The sequence below is a fragment of the Engystomops pustulosus genome, chromosome 6 (genome assembly GCF_040894005.1).
Source record: "Engystomops pustulosus chromosome 6, aEngPut4.maternal, whole genome shotgun sequence".
Classification (NCBI taxonomy): Eukaryota; Metazoa; Chordata; class Amphibia; order Anura; family Leptodactylidae; genus Engystomops; species Engystomops pustulosus.
In genome coordinates, this window is record NC_092416.1 from 58,459,577 (window position 1) to 58,478,874 (window position 19,298).

Sequence of the window (19,298 nt, forward strand, 5' to 3'; positions counted from 1 at the left end):
GCCTTAAAAAAAAAAAAAAACAAGAGATAAGAAGCTTAAAGAAGAGCAGATCCTGCCAGAGGGGGTTCACACCAGTACAGTATGTCAGTGGGCTTGGTTTACAATCTTTGATCTGGTGATGTTTTTTAATGTGTGAGTGTATAGCAAGTCCTATAGGCATTAACTCCCATGGAGCTTGGAGCCTCTCAGATTAATTAGCATAATTTTAAAAGCCTTTTAAAAAAAAAACAGGACATAAGACACTTAATGAAGAGCAGATCCTGCCAGAGGGGGTGCACACCAGTATGTCAGTGGGCTTGGTTTACAATCTTTGATCTGGTGATATGTATGTGTATGTATGTGTTTGTGTGTATAGTACTTTAGTATGTATGTAGAAATAGAGAGTTGTATAGATATTATTGTCCCACATTCACAGATACTTACATTAAATTATAGGAATATTAGAAGTCCTATAGGCACAGGAAAATCTGATGTGGAAATCGTAAATGTTATAATTTAGAGTAGGAAGTAAATGCTAATCGTTGAAATAGCCGAGGTGAGCATTATGTTGTGGGGCAGCGACCCGAGGCGAGCATTATGTTGTGGGGCAGCGACCCGAGGTGAGCATTATGTTGTGGGGCAGCGACCCGAGGTGAGCATTATGTTGTGGGGCAGCGACCCGAGGTGAGCATTATGTTGTGGGGCAGCGACCCGAGGTGAGCATTATGTTGTGGGGCTGTGGCCGAGGTGAGCATTATGTTGTGGGGCAGTGGCCGAGGTGAGCATTATGTTGTGGGGCAGTGGCCCGAGGTGAGCATTATGTTGTGGGGCAGTGGCCCGAGGTGAGCATTATGTTGTGGGTCAGCGACCCGAGGTGAGCATTATGTTGTGGGGCAGCGGGCCGTGGTGAGCATTATGTTGTGGGGCAGCGGGCCGTGGTGAGCATTATGTTGTGGGGCAGTGGCCGAGGTGAGCATTATGTTCCGGGGCAGTGGCCGAGGTGAGCATTATGTTGTGGGGCAGCGGCCCGAGGTGAGCATTATGTTCCGGGGCAGCGGCCCGAGGTGAGCATTATGTTCCGGGGCAGCGGCCCGAGGTGAGCATTATGTTCCGGGGCAGTGGCCGAGGTGAGCATTATGTTCCGGGGCAGTGGCCGAGGTGAGCATTATGTTGTGGGGCAGTGGCCGAGGTGAGCATTATGTTGTGGGGCAGTGGCAGAGGTGAGCATTATGTTGTGGGGCGACAGAAGCGGGGGTGAGCATTTTTGGGGTGTGCAGTTTGTGAGGTATACTTATAAATGTAGTTCAGCAGCTGATGAAGGCATTATGATACTCTGTAGATGCTGAAGTGTATGCTATCATGTTCTTCAGCAGCTGAGATCTGTTTTATGATTCCTTGTGGCAGCCATTGAGGGCAATTTTGATGTTTTGAAACTGAATTTTGTATCGGGATGTCATTCAACAGCTGAGGTGGGCGTTTGCATTAGTTTACATGTATATATTGATATTTTGAAGCTGCAAAGGCCCAGAACTGTAGAATACAAATCCTCTCTATAAAGTAAGCATGCCAGTCAGTGGTTGGCATATGAAAGATGCTTATAAAATAACATTTTGCTTATGGGGCATGTTAGACACATTTCACCATTGTGTTGTCTTAAGGGATGGAGTACACCAACACCAATAGTCTGGAGAAGTAGATGATAGTAGGCTCAATTCACAACCCCTATTACCCTGTTTCCCTGAAAATAAGACATCCCCTAAAAATAATACCTAGTACAATTTCTTTCACCCTTATAAATATGAGGTCTCCCTTGAAAAGAAGCAGCAGCCATTACTACAGCTCCCCACACACCATACATTAGCATTAGTAGATCATTTAGATACTGCAAGAGGTTGTAAATGCATGAAGAATGGGTTACCCAGACAAGAATTCCACCTTTTAATAAAAGTGCTATTGATTTATTGATTTTGGCAAATGATTCTAAAAGAAATGGAGTCACAACAAATTCATCATGAAATTTAGGTTTTGGAGAGTTATGATGAGGCTCCAGGAGGTGATGATACAACTATCTTAAAATACTGGGATCTGCAAATGTACCATATATTGTTGTACATGGAAATTGATTTGAAATAGAAATGATTTCAGTTCTTGTACATCACAAAATAAGACATCCCCTGAAAATAAGACCTAGTGCCCCTTTAGGAGCAAAAATTAATATAAGACACGGTCTTATTTTCGGGGAAACAGGGTAGCCGTACTCCTTTTCTATTAACACTTTGTGAAACTGTTGAGGTAAGAGTAAAAAATAGAAGCAAAACCACATAATATGGATCATGTCATTTGCAACATATTTTTTGGGGGTTGAGGAGGAGTATATTGCAATACAATTGTTATATTATTGTCTATAATAATGACTTATTAGTAGATTGTAGGTTATCTACATAAAACTGCAGAATAGGTTACAAGTTTCTGGATTTTTGCTTAAAGCTTTTATGAAATAGAGTATGAATCCTGATTCCCCACTCTCTCAATTCATAAAGAACCAATGTTTTCCTAGGTGGATGCCCAGATAAATAATTAGTTGATACTTGGGTGGATACCCCAATGAATAATCAACTGATGCTTAGATGGATACCCAGATGAACATTTAGCTGATGTGTAGTTGGTTACCCCAATGAACAATCAGCTGATGCTTAGGTGGATACCCAGTTATACAATGAGGCAAAAGATGTTCTCCAAAAAATAATCCACAAGATTGTTCTATTATATGCAAAGCCATCAATGGGATTTCCGACCCTACAACTTCTATACCTACTATTTTTTTACATCTATTTACTATGGAAACATTCAAGGCAGCTCCGTGAAAGAGAACCCCCAGCAGTTACCGCAAGGACCATGATTGCTGTCTTTTATCATACTTATATCTATTATCTATTTCCATGTTTTATGTCTATATTATTTATATCCTTTAGAACAAATATTTGAAAACCTGACTGGATAAACCAGCCGGCTAATGGCAGGTTAACAGTTAAGGCTGTGTGGGTCTACTCAGACATAATAGTGCTGTGTGGTCTTTTCCAGGAAGTTGGTGTAATCCTTACAGGAACCTCCTGCAGGTTAATGGCTATTGATCTATGTAAGGTGAAGCCAAGGAACACATTTTAAATGCTTCTCTGCTTATCTTACACCACAAATTACGCAGTATCGTTTCAGGATGGTAATGGATTCTGAGCTACTGCTGGCGCTGAATAGTAGAATCTTAAATGATTTTAACAAACAAAGCCCGGTCTTCCTGTATGTTAAGCACTTATTCTTTGCTTCCAGTCTGTGATTCTACATGATGCCCCAGAGCTATGTTCTCCAGCTATTTCTAAACTACAATTCTCAGCATAGGTCAATGGTTACAGTACAGAGAGTGACCACCAAGGGGCAGTGCACTGGCCTTATTTGTTAAGACTGCATTAGCTTGCATGCATTTAAGCTTGGTTTACATTTTTCCTCAGTGTTTTTAATTTTTTTTTTCATTGTGATTTGCCAAATCTTGATGACACAATGTTAACTAAGAATGCTTAAAGAGGTATTCCCATCTGGGCTTTTACATTTAATTAAATTCATTTGCCATATGTAAACATTTCTTCAATTGGATGTTAATAAAAAAAAATGTTCCTGTGTGAAGATAATTTCTCATAAATGTAGCCATGTTGTCCCTTAGAAACAAGATAGCTTCCTCGGATATGACCACGTCACACTCTAGCAGCAGTGGCCAGACATGCGCTATTGAGCCCTGCCGGACCACCTGGATTCGGCAATCATAACCACAGGACGGCTGTGGGACCTGCAGTAACTCCCAGACATTTCATATACAAAAACCTTTTTGTTTCTTTGTGCAATCTCTCCAGCAGAGGTGGCCGTATCCGAGGAAGATATCTCATTTCTAAGGGACAACACGACTACATTTATGAGAAATTATCTTCACACAGGAACATTTTTTTTAATAACATCTAATTGAGCGGCTCTCAACCTGTGGGTCGCGACCCCGGAGGGGGTCGAATGACCAAAACACAGGGGTCGCCTAAAGCCATCGGAGCCATGATTTTATTGCATTTTTTGGAATGAATACAATATTCTCTTACATGGTTTGGGGTCATCGCAACATGAGGAACTATATTGCGGGGTCCCAGCATTAGAAAGGTTGAGAACCACTGATCTAATTGAAGAAATGTTTATGTATGGCAGATTAATGAAACTGAATGTGAATGCCCAGACGAGAATACCCCTTTAAAGGATTAGACATATTACGAGTCATACATATTGCGAGCTATAACAGCTACAGGTGTAATTACACCCCTGTTAGATTATAATTTGCGTACAATTTACTCCACCAGTAGAACAGTGAGTGTAGCTCTGGAGTATAACAGTGTATGTTACTCTGGATCTCTACAGGATAAGTAAAGTTTTAACACAATGACTCAAGCAGAATAGTCAGTGTATAATACAGGATATTACTCCTGGGTCAGTATAGGATAATTGATATATGTATGTACTCAGTGACTCCATCAATTAATTGGTGAGTGCACCTCTGGTGTATACTATGTGATGTCATTCCAGATCAGTACAGAATAAGTAAAATATGTATTAACACAGAATTACCAGAAAACACATCAGTGCAGCTGGAGGATAGTCTGCAAGTCTCTGCAGGCCCAGGATAAGTAATGTTCATACACAGTGAATTAAGGCGAAACCATCATTTGAGATAATTTTTAATATCATGTGTGGAGGTGTTGATCGTTTTTCTAATATACTTCATTTACAAATTCTGCCTAGTTTGTAATTTAAAATCGAGCTACTTCCTCCCATAGAGATTTGTTTTCCAGCCTGTATAGTGTGTATCTATCACCTGAGTGAAGTTGGCCCCCCCACCTTGTTCAAATCAAACAAAATTGGTGTCAAACGTTTGTGCTACGTTTGTGCTGGATTGTGCAGCAGAAATTTTCGTTTGTCCCGCTATCGTTTTTAAGATTTTAATGAAAGTTTCCAGAGGTCATCAGAGGTCAACCAGCCCCCCCACATTGCCCAAATCAAACAAAACTGGTGCCGAACAATTCTGCTATGTTTGTGCTGCGCAATTTTTTGTTTGTGCTGCTTTTGTTTTGAATATATGAACAAAAAATTAAAGTTCAAAAGTTCAAGCAGCCCCCCCCCACATTAACCAAATCAAACAAAACTGGTGTCAAACGTTAGTGCTACGTTTGTGCTGGTTTGTGCAGCAATGTGTTTGCTAGCTCCCCCTGGTGATCAAGCCAGGGAAGTGTCACCTAGGTTTGTTTTTTACCAGTTCATCCTAAACACCTCAAATAAGAAGAGGGAACCTCAGAAGCGAGCTAGTATATAAGGGTGGATCTAATATTGATTTCTGGGAAGTGCATATAGCTTCACTAGGATGTAATGTGGAACTATACCGTATAGAGATGTAACATGATATTTCGTTTAATCAATGAGAACCTTAACTAGTATTTTGTGTATTTTCTACACCTCTTGCAACTGTGATGGCTAATGTACACAACAAAAATGCCCTATGTGCTAGTACGCTTATTGTTCTGCTGTAACAGATGAAACTACAAAATTTTAATAAAAATGAAAGTTTAAAAAAAAAAAGAAGAGGGAACAAATTGGTGCCTTGATAGGAAATGTCCCGTATCTTGGACATATCATTTGCTATTTACGTTTACAAACCTAATTTAGGCTTTGTTTAATCTGCATGTCCTGAAAGTCTACCTGGCTGAGCGCATTTTCTAGGAGGCCTATGTTATGCATGACGAGTTCAACCTTTTTGATTTGCTTCTTAAGTGACTGTAGTTTACTATGTTTGTTAGTGTTCAAACCTATCAGGTTCACCGTATGTTATCCTGTCTAGTACTTGAGACTGGATTCATTTACCCCTTTGAGATCCAATGACCGATGACATGTATGTGTACATGTCTACTTGGTGTCTCAGACAAAGACTATATAAGGGTCTGTTACTTAGTAGAGGTCCCACTTCTTTCAGATAGTAGCTGTTGAAGGTTTTTCTTTACTTTTTTACTTTCTTGGGCTTAATAATAAGCTTACAAAAATGTTTGTTGCTCAAAGAGCGACCTGCAATGACTACAGAGTCTCCTCTGGCAAAAAGTCCCGTGTTTCCTCTAAATCTGTCCATCTGGAAAATCCGCAGATTCCAAGACCAGACAGCAAAATGCTGTCCGTTTCCTACAGTGGTGGGAGCTTAAAAAGTGTGCTAAGTAGGTACCACTCTGACTGGGGAATAAACCAGGTCCATCAGGTTGATGTAGTGGAACTACAGCGCATTCGGGATGTCAAGGTTGCCGCACAGGCGAAGAACATGGAGGAATTCCTCAAAATGCATGGCCTTTCCCTTGATGACTGCACGGCACGTAAGACCGGAATGAGATACAGGTAAGTCCTTTTCAAGTCCAGATATAAAGCTATGGAAAAAAACATGTTGCCTTATTTGTATCCACCCATAAGAAAAACTGGTTCATGATTCGTGTAGAGTTTCATATACAGGCAGTCCCTGGGTTACGTAAAAGATAGGTTCTGTAGGTTTGTTCTTAAGTTGAATTTGTATGCAAGTCAGAACTGTATTTTTTTTATAATCGTAGCTCTGTGACAGTTGGATTTTAAAAATGTTGGGTTGTCATAAGAGCCAACATGAACATTAAAGTTTAATTGCAGACCCCTTTAATAACTGTAATAGCTGTTTATTGTAGCCTCAGGCTAAAGTACAGTAAATTACCAACATCATGAAGTCCGTTTGTAACTAGGGGCCGTCTGTAAGTTGGATGTTCTTAAGTAGGGGACCACCTGTATTTTATAACTTGAAGTTTTAGGCTTCTTAGGGTTTATTTTGAAACTGAGACACCCACCAATCATATATTCGTACCCAAATCCCCTCTGAAAAAAATAGTAAAGTTTATGTCTAAAAGCCAGAGCATTCACTGTTATGGTGCTCTAGGAACTCTGTATTTGGGGATCTCTATAACTCCATAAAGGTAGGTCTTGCATGTACACTATTGCCCTCTTCATTAGGTGGATTTGCAGTCCCCCAAATTTTTATGATTGTGGTAGTCCCAGCAGTCAGAGATCATTTGTTCCCAATGTATGAAGGTTAAACCTGTGCAAAGGGTAGCAGAGAGGTAGTGTGAATGTATGGTAATGATCCTTCTGGAACCAGACCATCATTAATGTATGTTATGAAAACCCTTAAAATTACCCAAAAAAAAAAGAATTACACACAAACACCAACACCACAATCCATCAAAGTACAGACGGACCCCTCTGGCTACTGTGACCTCTGGTGAAGCTCTCTGAATGCTTTACTGTAGTCCCAGACTGCAATGACCAGCTGTAAGGTGTCTGGAATGAGGCTTTATTGATAATCTTTCTTCCCATTTCAGCACAAAGTTGTGAAAATTCAATAGTCACAGGAACAAAAAAAAAATTAGTATGAAGTTACAATAATAACTATACCAGTTTCAACTTCAAATTAAACTTCAGTACAAACCTAAGAACCTATCTTGTACATAAGCCAGGGGCTGCTTATTAATATATGAATAGACTAAGTTTAGGCATCTTGGTTACTGTATATTCCATAAAGACTTATTTTCTATGTTTTCATGTCTAAGGATTTTTAGTTTTCCTTCTTATCGCCCATGTGAATCTGAAATGTCAAACCTTCCTTTTCAAAAAGTGGAAAACTGGATTGTAGTGGTGCAAATACAAACTTTTTATAATGCAGTTCTAATGGAGGTTGGAAAATGAGCACAATGCTGAGGGTCTATATAGCTGCCTGTATACTCTACTGTGGCCCTATAAAAGTGTGTACTTTCCCCTGAATATTTTTGTATTAGAAGTTGCTACTCTCACTAGTCTTTGTTTTTTGCAATGTAGTTTGTTCTTCTCTGTGTAACAGATAGGAGTCTCATTAATCGCATATTGGTTATTTAAGGAAACCTCAAGTAACATTAATAATGCATTAGTGGAACATATATGAGGTAGTCTTTGTAATCAGTTTAAACAGGCCAATATGTTTTTTTTCTGTGGCAGTAACATCTCCAGTGTTAATGATAGATATGCCCTTGTTGGACCTGCACTTATACATTATAGGACAACAAAGAAACTCCCTCATATACATCTTAAAAGGAACCTGTCAGCGGAAATTCACCTAATAAACCACAACGATTATGTTGTAAAGCAGCTGAACACCTTCCAGGTCATGTTTCTTTCATGATCCAGTATGGTGGAATCATTGAGAAAATCTACTTTGAAGTGAGATGTAAACTGGTTGTATAGAGTCAAGGAGGCGGAGATTTTGACACTGAAGTCAAGCGCTCTCTTCCTCAGAAAGTTCCCTTCACTTTAATTGATGATCACACACTAAGAGACATCACTAACCAGGTCTCCTGAAGGCTGATGCATGAAGTCAATCACAAAGGAGGAGGCGTTCAGGGCTCACCACCTTGACTTCAGTGTTAAACTCTCCTCATTTTGTATTTTATTTAGTTAGGGTCTTATTAGGAATTCCGCTACTAGAAGGTGTTACAATGCTTGACAATATTCTGCTAGTGGTTTATAAGGTCAATTGCTGACTACAGGTTCCCTTTAAATGCAGGAAAAACTTTATTCTTATTTTTTTAATGCTCAAAAATGTTTATTTCGGATGTAGCGTTGAGACCTTTTGTACCCTCTTGCCCAGTTTCTTTGTCCGGTGCCTCCCACACTGCCATTGATAACTCCCCTAGGGCCCCTAAGAATATGGCAGTATTCCTGTGCAATATGGTCCCTGGAGCAGACTATGGCTGCCACGGCTGTTATTGTGCTCCTGATTCAGCATTATTAAGCCTGACATATGAGATTTGCTTACATTTTGATGTACAGTAAATGCAGATTAGATAGAAGAGGTTATGGGGTAGCATTTAAAGAGGACCTTTCCCCCGATTATTCTATCTAGGAGCAGTTTACTAAAGTAAGCAGCTTCCTAGCCCTACCCCAGGTGTAGCATTGTTAAATTGGTAGCTTTATCGGAACCTACCGATGGCAAACACTGCACTATGTAGCCCTTAGAACGCCGGACCAAGCTTACAGTGGGGGTGCCGCCTGGTATGGGAGGGGCGGTCCGGGGGAGATGCAGAGCAGAGGGGAGCGCATCCGACTGCCACCCTCGTGAGTATCCTGTACCGCTGTAAGCTTAGTCCGGCGTTCGGAGGGCTACATAGTGCAGTGTTTGATAGCTTTATCTGTATGTTCTGATAAAGCTAGCATTTTAACACTCTATTACTGGGGTAGGAGCTGCTTACTTCATTAAGCTTCTCCTAGATAGATTATTCGGGTGACGGTTCTTCTTTAAAATTCAAGCTGATGGGATTTGTAGTGACACAGGAGCATGTTCCAGGTAACCTTACTCGGGTGTGGCCTTGTTATGTCAGTAATACGGGTATAATCAAGTTTCCATTAGAAAGAGTACGTGCTTAACTACACTTTTAGTGGCTTTGTTGATCTGAATTCTAGGCATTATATCTACAGTCCGTTCTTTGAAAGCCTAGCCTATTTGCCGCTGTGTACTACATTATGTTTTAAACGTTATTACCTCCTAAAGGGGATGTCCAGCACTGAGAGCTCTGACTGCTTCCCTACCTTACAGGTGGTGCAGGCTCAATTCTATTGCTTTATTACTGAGCATCAATACAGCACACAACCTGTACACAGAGGTATCTGGAAGGAAGCAGAAGGTCTTCTCTATGCACCTTTTTGCATTAGTGAGTTTTGGTCTTTGATGTCTTCTTAAAGGGAGTCTGTTGTGGCCAGAAATCTTACTTTATATGGTTATTTTGAAGCCATTTATCCAGAACTGCTAGGATTTGGTTGCCAAAAATCATATGACCACCTCCCTTTTGATTACCAAATACTTACTAAATACTTGCTTTTGATCCAATAAGGAACAAAATTGGTTCAGAAATGACTTCAATCACTTCGTTGCAATATTGAAAATGCAGATATTGTATCAACAGCCATGAACATTCCCTCTTATGCACCATTATCTGATGGGTCTATGGAGATGACCACAGAGCTGAAGGCACAGGACTCAATAATGGAGCCTCTAATGACGATCTATGGAGAACTTTTGTGTTAGCTTTTAGACCACAAAAGATTTCTGAGACTATTTTGACAAGTCGTCTTCGATGGACACTTTGGAAAAACTTGTGTAAGGGGCACGTATCATAGTTTTTCGGCTGCCACTTTTTCAAGTTTCCTGAAGTCGGTCTACTTAATCATTGCAATGTATCTTAAGTTTTTCCCCATTGTGATACATGTGATGAGTTACCTGTTTAGTCTCACTTTTGTGACTTTTTGTGGTGTGTGACATTTTAGTCCCAAATAGTAGCTCCCAAAAGTAAGTCTGGGTCTAGCATGCTCTGTTTAAAGACTTATCTTATATACTTGAGTATAAGCCTAGTTTTTCAGCACAAAAAATGTGCTGAAAACCCCAAACTCGGCTTATACTCGAGTCAAAAAAAATAAATATATCTAAACTCACCTTTCCGGCAACCCCTGTATATCTACTGTGCGATCTGTCCGGCAGCGGCGGCAGGCTATATACACTGGGGCAGAGTCTGGCAGGCTATATACACTGGGGCAGGGTCTGGCAGGCTATATACACTGGGGCAGGGTCTGGCAGGCTATATACACTGGGGCAGGGTCTGGCAGGCTATATACACTGGGGCAGGGTCTGGCAGGCTATATACACTGGGGCAGGGTCTGGCAGGCTATATACACTGGGGCAGGGTCTGGCAGGCTATATACACTGGGGCAGGGTCTGGCAGGCTATATACACTGGGGCAGGGTCTGGCCGGCTGTATACACTGGGGCAGGGTCTGGCCGGCTGTATACACTGGGGCAGGGACTGGCAGGCTGTATACACTGGGGCAGGGGCTGGCAGGCTGTATACACTGGGGCAGGGTCTGGCAGGCTATATACACTGGGGCAGGGTCTGGCAGGCTATATACACTGGGGCAGGGTCTGGCAGGCTATATACACTGGGGCAGGGTCTGGCAGGCTATATACACTGGGGCAGGGTCTGGCAGGCTATATACACTGGGGCAGGGTCTGGCAGGCTATATACACTGGGGCAGGGTCTGGCAGGCTATATACACTGGGGCAGGGTCTGGCAGGCTATATACACTGGGGCAGGCTCTGGCAGGCTATATACACTGGGGCAGGCTCTGGCAGGCTATATACACTGGGACAGGGTCTGGCAGGCTATATACACTGGGGCAGGGTCTGGCAGGCTATATACACTGGGGCAGGCTGGCTGGCTGGCTATATACACTGGGGCAGGCTGGCTGGCTATATACTGGGGAGGCTGGGACCAATGCATTTCCCACCCTCGGCTTATACTCGATTCAATAGGTTTTCCCAGTATTTTGTGGTAAAATTAGGGGCCTCGGCTTATACTCGGGTCGGCTTATACTCGAGTATATATGGTATTTGGTGCAAGAATGGGAGCATTTCCCATTTGTGACCCCAAAAGTCTCACAATTGAACAAACATCTGGGCTAAGATAAATACGGTATCATTAAATCCTTGAGGCAGCTAACTTGGTTAGGCTGCTTGATTCTGCTCCTAAAATGTCTCATACTGCAAAAAGTCTCACAAAAAAAAAAGAAAACAATAAGAGTGATACATGTTCCCCTATGAGTCAACACGGCGGCTTTTCTGGTGGCCATGTTTTAGACAAATCCTAAAAAAATAGGTCCCTCACCTATTATTTGCTGGGGGTCTTCTGTACATCTAAGCCCTATTTGTTGTAATGGGTTTTCTGGACAATAGCTGATCTTCTATGTTGCTGTGTATACTCAAAGCAGATAATATTTTATTTAATCGATTCCTATCCACAGTAATGTATAAGCATATTATCACTGATGCCAATGTATCAATCCTAGCCAAGAGGAGATGACAGTTACACCATTTTTAAAATAAGATGGGATCTCTTTATTAATCACAAATAAAAAATACATATATAAACATCAGGTATACTGGTAGTTTGTTAAAAGTGTGCTAACCCACCAAAATGGAACACAAGAAAACACTCGGATAGCTGGCTTGTATGAGGATTAATCAATATCACTAAAAGGCTGGGGTAAAACCTAACATGGGCCACTAGATGGCAGCATGTGCCTATAAAACACTATGAAAGCAATTTTACACAGTAAAGGATCCATGTTAAGAAGCAGGGTAAGGCTTGTGCACCAGTCCAAAAAGAAAAAAAGCTATTATCGCCTACCCATGATATAATAGTAAAATATCTCCCCTGGGTTGACAGCTCCAACCAGTGTTTTGAATGCAAACCAGCCTTGGTTTTACACAAAATTGTACAGCACAGGTTTGTCACCAATACTTTTTTGTTCAATAAGGATTTATATCCCTTAATAATAGTGCATCGTTTATCCATTATTTATACAATCCCACTAGAAGGCTCCCTGTACACATCATTACGAGAAGACTGGAGGAGCTGTACTACATCTGTAAAAGCAGAAAGTCTTAACCTGTGTCATATTCCCAATTTATAGTTACTGGATATACTAGAGTATACCTGAGGTACCTAATTTTAACACAAAAAACTGGGAAAGCCTAGGGTTGGAAAAACATTGGTCAAAGCCTCCACCCAATATATAGCTTGCCAGCCCGATGCCCCCCAGTATATAGCTCGCCAGCCCCCTGCCCCTCAGTGTATGGCTGCCAGCCCCCTGCCCAGCACATAGAAAAAAACCTCTGTACTCACCTTTCTGAGGTTCCCTGGGAACAGTACAGTGTAGCAGACAAGTACCACCCCTGGGTCCACTCCTGTGGGCTTTCTGACCTGGGTCCTGACCTCGACCAGTACCAGGAGACGACCCGGAAGCAGAGAAAAGTGAATCATAGAGAAATTAGTAGGTGGCAACATAGAAAGTCGACGGTCATGGAGAAATAAGTTGTTGGCAACATAAAGGGCTATATGCAAATAAGTAGGGGGCTACATAAACACCTGAGATGAGAGGGAACAATAAAGGTGGGGGTTGACACAGATTGTCATGTGAGAGAGGGGAATCCACATTAATGGATGGTAAAGTAGAGAGCTAAGTGGGGTAAAGAGATTGTGCAGATAAAAGGGGGGGGGGGGGGGTAAAGTGATAGGATCATACATTATAGTAGTTATATTCTTGTCCATAGGGGGGCAGTGTTATAGTAGTTATATTCTTGTACATAGGAGGCAGTATTATAGTGGTTATATTCTTGTACATAGGGGGCGATATTGTAGCAGTTATATACTTGTACATAGAGGGCAGTATTATAGTAGTTATATTCCTGTACATAGGGTGCAGTATTATAGTAGTTATATTCTTGTACATAGGGGGCAGTATTATAGTAGTTATATTCCTGTACATAGGGAGCAGTATTATAGTAGTTATATTCTTGTACATAGGAGGCAGTATTATAGTAGTTATATTCTTGTACATAGGAGGCAGTATTATAGTAGTTATATTCTTGTACATAGGGGGCAGTATTATAGTAGTTATATTCTTGTACATAGGGGGCAGTATTATAGTAGTTATATTCTTGTACATAGGGAGCAGTATTATAGTAGTTATATTCTTGTACATAGGGAGCAGTATTATAGTAGTTATATTCTTGTACATAGGGAGCAGTATTATAGTAGTTATATTCTTGTACATAGGGGAGAGTATTATAGTAGTTATATTCTTGTACATAGGGGGCGGTATTATAGTAGTTATATCCTTGTACATAGGGGGCGGCATTGTAGTAGTTACAATGCCGCCCCCGGTGCCCTCCGGTATCCAGCGCAGCTGTCGCTCCGGTCCGGGAGCCATGTAAACAAACATGGCCACCGGAGCAGCACTGCATTCAGGTTCTGAATTCAGGCACTGCTGGATACCGGAGGGCACCGGAAGGTAAGTACATCTTTATTGTTTTAAGCAGCCCGCTCTCGGCCACACATAGTTTTTTTTCAAAACTCAGACAACCCCTTTAAAAGGCTAAAATGATAATGACCTTGCCTTTTTCTGATCTGTTGGTTTTGGGGCTGAAATGAAGATGTTACACACCTCGCTGAACAAAACTATTAAATGCTCTTCTTCTGCATTTAATAGGAATTTCCACACTTTGTCTATCAGTGGAAAAATTGTACTTGGCACCATGTTCAACTCATGGTAATGGTAACTTAGAGCGGAGGGACAGCTGGCACGCCATTAATTTTGTATGTCTCAAGAATGTAGAGCAATGAGCACATTAATAATGCAAAACATTTTGTATTAGAATTTTGATTGACAAGGAGGCTTTTAGAATTGAAAGTCCGCAGTAATAAGCAGTAGGTTGTTCATATTTCATTTATCAAACATATCAGGTGTTATTTTACCAGCAGCCTTACAATGGCATCCATAAACACCCTTTCACACATGGAGTACTCGGAGGACCTGTGGAGCCCTATTCTGTTGATCACTCTTAGAGGTTAGACTCCTAGTGATTAGATGGCACAGAATAGTGCAGAGAATGCATGCTGCAAACAGTGAAGTCTTCCTGTCTCATGACCTGCCCCCAAAGTATAGGCTTTGGGTCAGGGAAGGTACAGTCCAAGATGCAGACCAAGGTAATCACCAGAAGCAGGACAATAGCAGGTAGCAAACTTTCACTTAACACTGGCAACTAAGGAACCTATGCTTACACAGTTCCCATTACAGGAAGCCTTTTAGCAGTGGTTGCAAGGGGACACATTAGACCCTGACCTTTTAATTGAAGATGCTGTAGAAGCCGTGCACAGAGCTAGAATGACAGCCCACCAGAATAAGTAACCATTGCCATGCAAAGAAACAGTTACCTGGAGGCCATAACAGTAAGGTATCCACATGAGTATTGTCCATTACTGCTGCAACCTGCTGAAATTTTACTCTAAATCTTCACTGAAGACTCATCTGATCAGTAAGATGAGCAGTGGATCAGGCAGCGCTGATAACTGGAGATGGTCATTTTACTCTGAAAATGAAGTTGCTCCATTTTAACACCAGCAGCTTTCATTTACGACTGTAATTCTTAGTGATTATTTTCCCTATTCTGCTATAAACCCTGCTCCACGCTACCCATTAATATTATCACCTAACTTCTCGGATACTATATGCTTCGCAGCAATTTCCAAGCATTGCTATGTATTGATTAGATCTGAATACTACCATGTATAAGCCGAAGCAAAAAACTGGGAAAAATAAGTACCTAATTTTTACCGCAAGAAAACTGGGAAAGCTTATTGACTCCAGTATAAGCCTAGGAAGGAAAATGCATTGGTCGCAGCCTCCCCCCACTAATGAAATGCAGCCCTCCCCTCACTATTTAAGTCCCCCATGCTGCAGCCCATTGATTAAACAAAAAAAAAAAATACACCTCTATACTCGCCCTCCGCCACCCACTCCTCTTCTCTCTCGTCTTTATGTGGAGTGGGCAGAGACTAGTCCTTGCACCCTGCCCACTTACATACTATGAGGTCATCAGAGTGTGCGGTGGTTAGAGGTCATAAACCCAACTCGGCACTGCACAGGAAGATGCAGCAATCCCATGGACTGCACTGCCCTGCATTTCCCAAACAGCTGCGCCAGAACTATAATTGTTAATAGAGTACCGGCGCGGCTGCTCAGCAGCATACATTCCTACATAATGCAGGGCCTTCCATCCACTGCAGTGTGCAGTCCGTGGCATCAGGCCAGATACAGCCATCACATCTTTCTGTGCACAAGAAAGAAGTCGCTAGGAGAAGTCTGGCGGAGAGTTAGAGGGTGAGTATATGAGGGGTTTTTTTTTCATACACTCGAGTATACGCCGAGTTGGGATCTTTCAGATAACTCATTTTTAAAATGACTTTAACACTCTCCACCCCAACAACAGGAAATGTACTGTTGTATCACATTGTTGTTAAAGGGAACAGGTCGCCACATTTTTTTCAAACACTGCTAGTGACAAGTTCCCATAGCTGACACCCTTCATTTAGCTGAACATTATTTCACTTTCATTCCCATAAATCAACTTTAGGTTATATTACCTGACATCCGAGGGGGATGTCCTGTACAGCTGGCCCCTTATCCTCATGTTTGATGCCTCTTCTCAGCATGTCATGTGACCAGGGTGATGTCATCTAAAGTCCCTTTCAGGTGCTCTATATGATACCATTCTGTACGACAGAGCTTTGCCAAATGTCGTCTGATCTCTTCTGTTGTGAGATATGTGATAATAAACGCGTTTATTGCCTAGGCGCTCTGTTTCCAGCCTGTCCACCTCAAGGTAGACCTTTATCTGTGCCAGCACCTCTGCCCTAGAAGGCAGTGCATGCTCCATCCAATGCTCCAGTAGGCACCTCTTAGCCATCAATAGTATGATATGTACAATTGGTGGAAGAGGCTCTCCATCTCCTCATCTCCCCCTTCGGGGTTCACCGAACTAAACGGTATTCCCAAAGCAGTAAGTGGGAGCATGACTGAGTAGGATCTAGCAATTTGGTCTCTGACTTCTGTCCAGTAGGGTTGCAAGTTGGGACATGTCCATATTGCGTGGTATAGGTCTATTAACAATGCCTTGCATTTTGGACATCTGGTGATTCTGTCTGGGCGTGTTTCTGATGCCCGTATATTGAAAGGGTATACTTTGCGACTTTTTAAACAAGTCATTAATCTAGCTTTTCACAGTGTCGCACGAGCAGTAGTTCTGTGTTTACACCAGTATAGAGAAGTGGCGGGAATAGTCCTATGCGACTTTTAAGCAATGAAAAGTCGCGAAAACCTTCTTTGCAACTTTTATACGCCAAAACAGCCTAGCAAAACCAATGATAAATCTTCCCCCATAGTTTTTATTTTTGGTGGGTTAATTTGAATGGCAGGTTCTCTTCAACCCCTTAACGCTCTGTGCTGTACATGGACAGTGCAGAGCTGCTAATACTGTATGAAGAAGGCTCACATCATGCAGAGGTGGGGTTTGCTAGATATTCCAACAAACACCAACTGATAATAAGCACCGAACGCGAGTACTAACCCCTTGATTGCTGCCGATTTGTTGAGGTCACCGCTCCATGTGACATCATCGGGGAGCGCCTGTCGGTTGCCATAGCAGCTACGGGTCTTTGTAAGACCTGACACTGTATGACTGCATATTTGTTATAAAATAAAAGTAAAAAAAGGAATGAAAAATAAAAAAAGAATTTTAAAATGCCCCTTTCCCTAGAACTGATATAAACTAAATAAAGAGTAAACATAAAAATCATAAACATGTTGGGTATCTTCGTGTCTCAAAATTCCTGATTCCTGGTGGTGAACCCCATAACGCAAAATAGCACCCAAATGTCCGAAAAGCCACTTTTACATCATTTTACATCACATTAGAACATTTTTTTATAAAGTTTAAGGCCGCACAGTTCTCAGAATGGTAGCAATGTAAACAACAGCTCATCTGTACAAAAACTTTAACTCACACATCTCAGTACACCAAAGTATAAAATAGTTATTAGGGTCAGAAGAAATGCAAATGCATTTTTTAGCCAATTTCTCCACATTTGGAATTTTTTTCCAGCTTCCCAGTACATGACAGAGAATAATACATAAAATTGCTGAGAATTAAAATTTGTTCTGCAGAAAATAAGCCCTCACACAGCTCTGTACACAGAAAAATGAAAAAGTTATAGATTTTTTGAAGGTGGAGAGCGAAAAATTAACGACTGCTGCAACGCACTTACTGCTAGAACTGTGTTAACAAACACAGCAGTGGGGTATGGGGCGGGCCCCAGGTTTTTGTGCTGGAGAGTATAAAATTTGGTGGGTGGTTTGGGTGGCAATGGGCCCAAGCTACCACCCACACTATCTATATTATAACCCATTACTGATTGGATTATATTTATTTATATATTTGGAACTGATGTCTATCCCATACAGAAAACCCAGTGACTCGTACAAATGTTGCTTTAGTCTGGGTGCTACCTGCGTGCTACCAATGGATTAAACACAGACTAATGCATTTCCATGGAATCGCACACAGCCACAAATTAAAATCGCCTTGCCTCGCTTTGGACTGAGGCTCCCTATTATACATTTATTAGGGAGCCGTGTAGGAGCCAGAAGAGCCAGCTGTTCTTAGTGAGCTTTATCATTAGGCTGCCCTCGCTAAGAGCCGGACTTCCCATCACTAGCAGCTGCTACTATGAGGAGCTGAGTACATAGGAATTTACACATCTGACAAAGAACCCAATAGGAGATATAACAATCTGTGCATATTATTGTGGGGACACATCCCCTTCTGATATTTTTCAAGTACCAATATGCAATTGAATGCATGGCAGGTATATTGTAAATATGCTTCTAGCCACTAGGGGGCACTAAATCATTTGTGTTTACTGTTTGCCCAACATATTTGATGGGATGTACTGAACTAAAGAAGCTTTTATTTGTAACAATCTCTGAACTTTTTCAGAATTTATAAGAATCTCCAAAAAACAAAATTACCTATTAAGATGCAGTTGGTGGGGTGATACCAATACTGGGGGTGATACTACAGGGTGATACCAATAGGTGATTCTTTACAGCACAGCTGCAAGGACATCTATCGGATCTTGTTAGGAAAATTAAGGCTTTTGGCTTTAATTCTGTGTTTCTAACCATTCAGATTACTCTATTGCATCAACTTGTATGTATACTCATGTATATTGGCCATTATTTGACATGCATTATGTATTTTAAGTGGTTTAACCCTCTCCATAGAGCCATGACTAACCTTTCTTGGACTAGAAACGGTATAATGGAATGGTTATGAGTTTCTGTGTGGACACTGGTTTCTATGATGTATCCTAAAAACAATACGTAGAGAAAAGAGGTGAAAGTAATGGTGCTTACACATCAGACACTGTGGTCATATTACCTTTTTTTCATCTTCTTCAACTGCATCTTGCAAATGGCTACGAAGATCACTAAAGGTGTGTCTGTCCAGGACATTATAATAGACCTCCCCATTGCCATCACTGTATGTATATGTTGGGGGAGGGGGTACCATTACATTCTGCGCTTTTATGTACCTGTCATTGCAGAGGCTTCATGTTTCCTCAATGCAATGACATGTACGGCTAATAAGCTGATTCCAATCAGTCATCTCTGCTGTGGGCACGGCCGTCACAGGTCACCGCTCATATCCTGGACTATGGTTAGTGACAGATCACATCTCACAATGACTGGGGCTTACAAAATTTAAGG

The 19,298-nt window shown here is 41.5% G+C and overlaps 1 protein-coding gene across 12 annotated transcripts in view; it reads left to right on the plus strand.

Annotated features, from left to right (window-relative positions):
• KCNAB2 (potassium voltage-gated channel subfamily A regulatory beta subunit 2) overlaps positions 1-19,298 on the plus strand; it is a 134,516-nt gene that overhangs the window by 65,102 nt on the left and 50,116 nt on the right. The window contains exon 1 of one of the 12 annotated variants that reach the window (XM_072156215.1): positions 6,196-6,432. The exons of 10 other annotated variants lie outside the window; for them this stretch is intronic. In XM_072156215.1, the coding sequence (XP_072012316.1) occupies positions 6,212-6,432 (221 nt within the window). In that variant the 5' untranslated portion in view covers positions 6,196-6,211. Of the gene's footprint in view, positions 1-6,195; positions 6,433-19,298 lie in introns of those variants that run through there. One more of the 12 variants, XM_072156213.1, reaches the window with a different exon arrangement.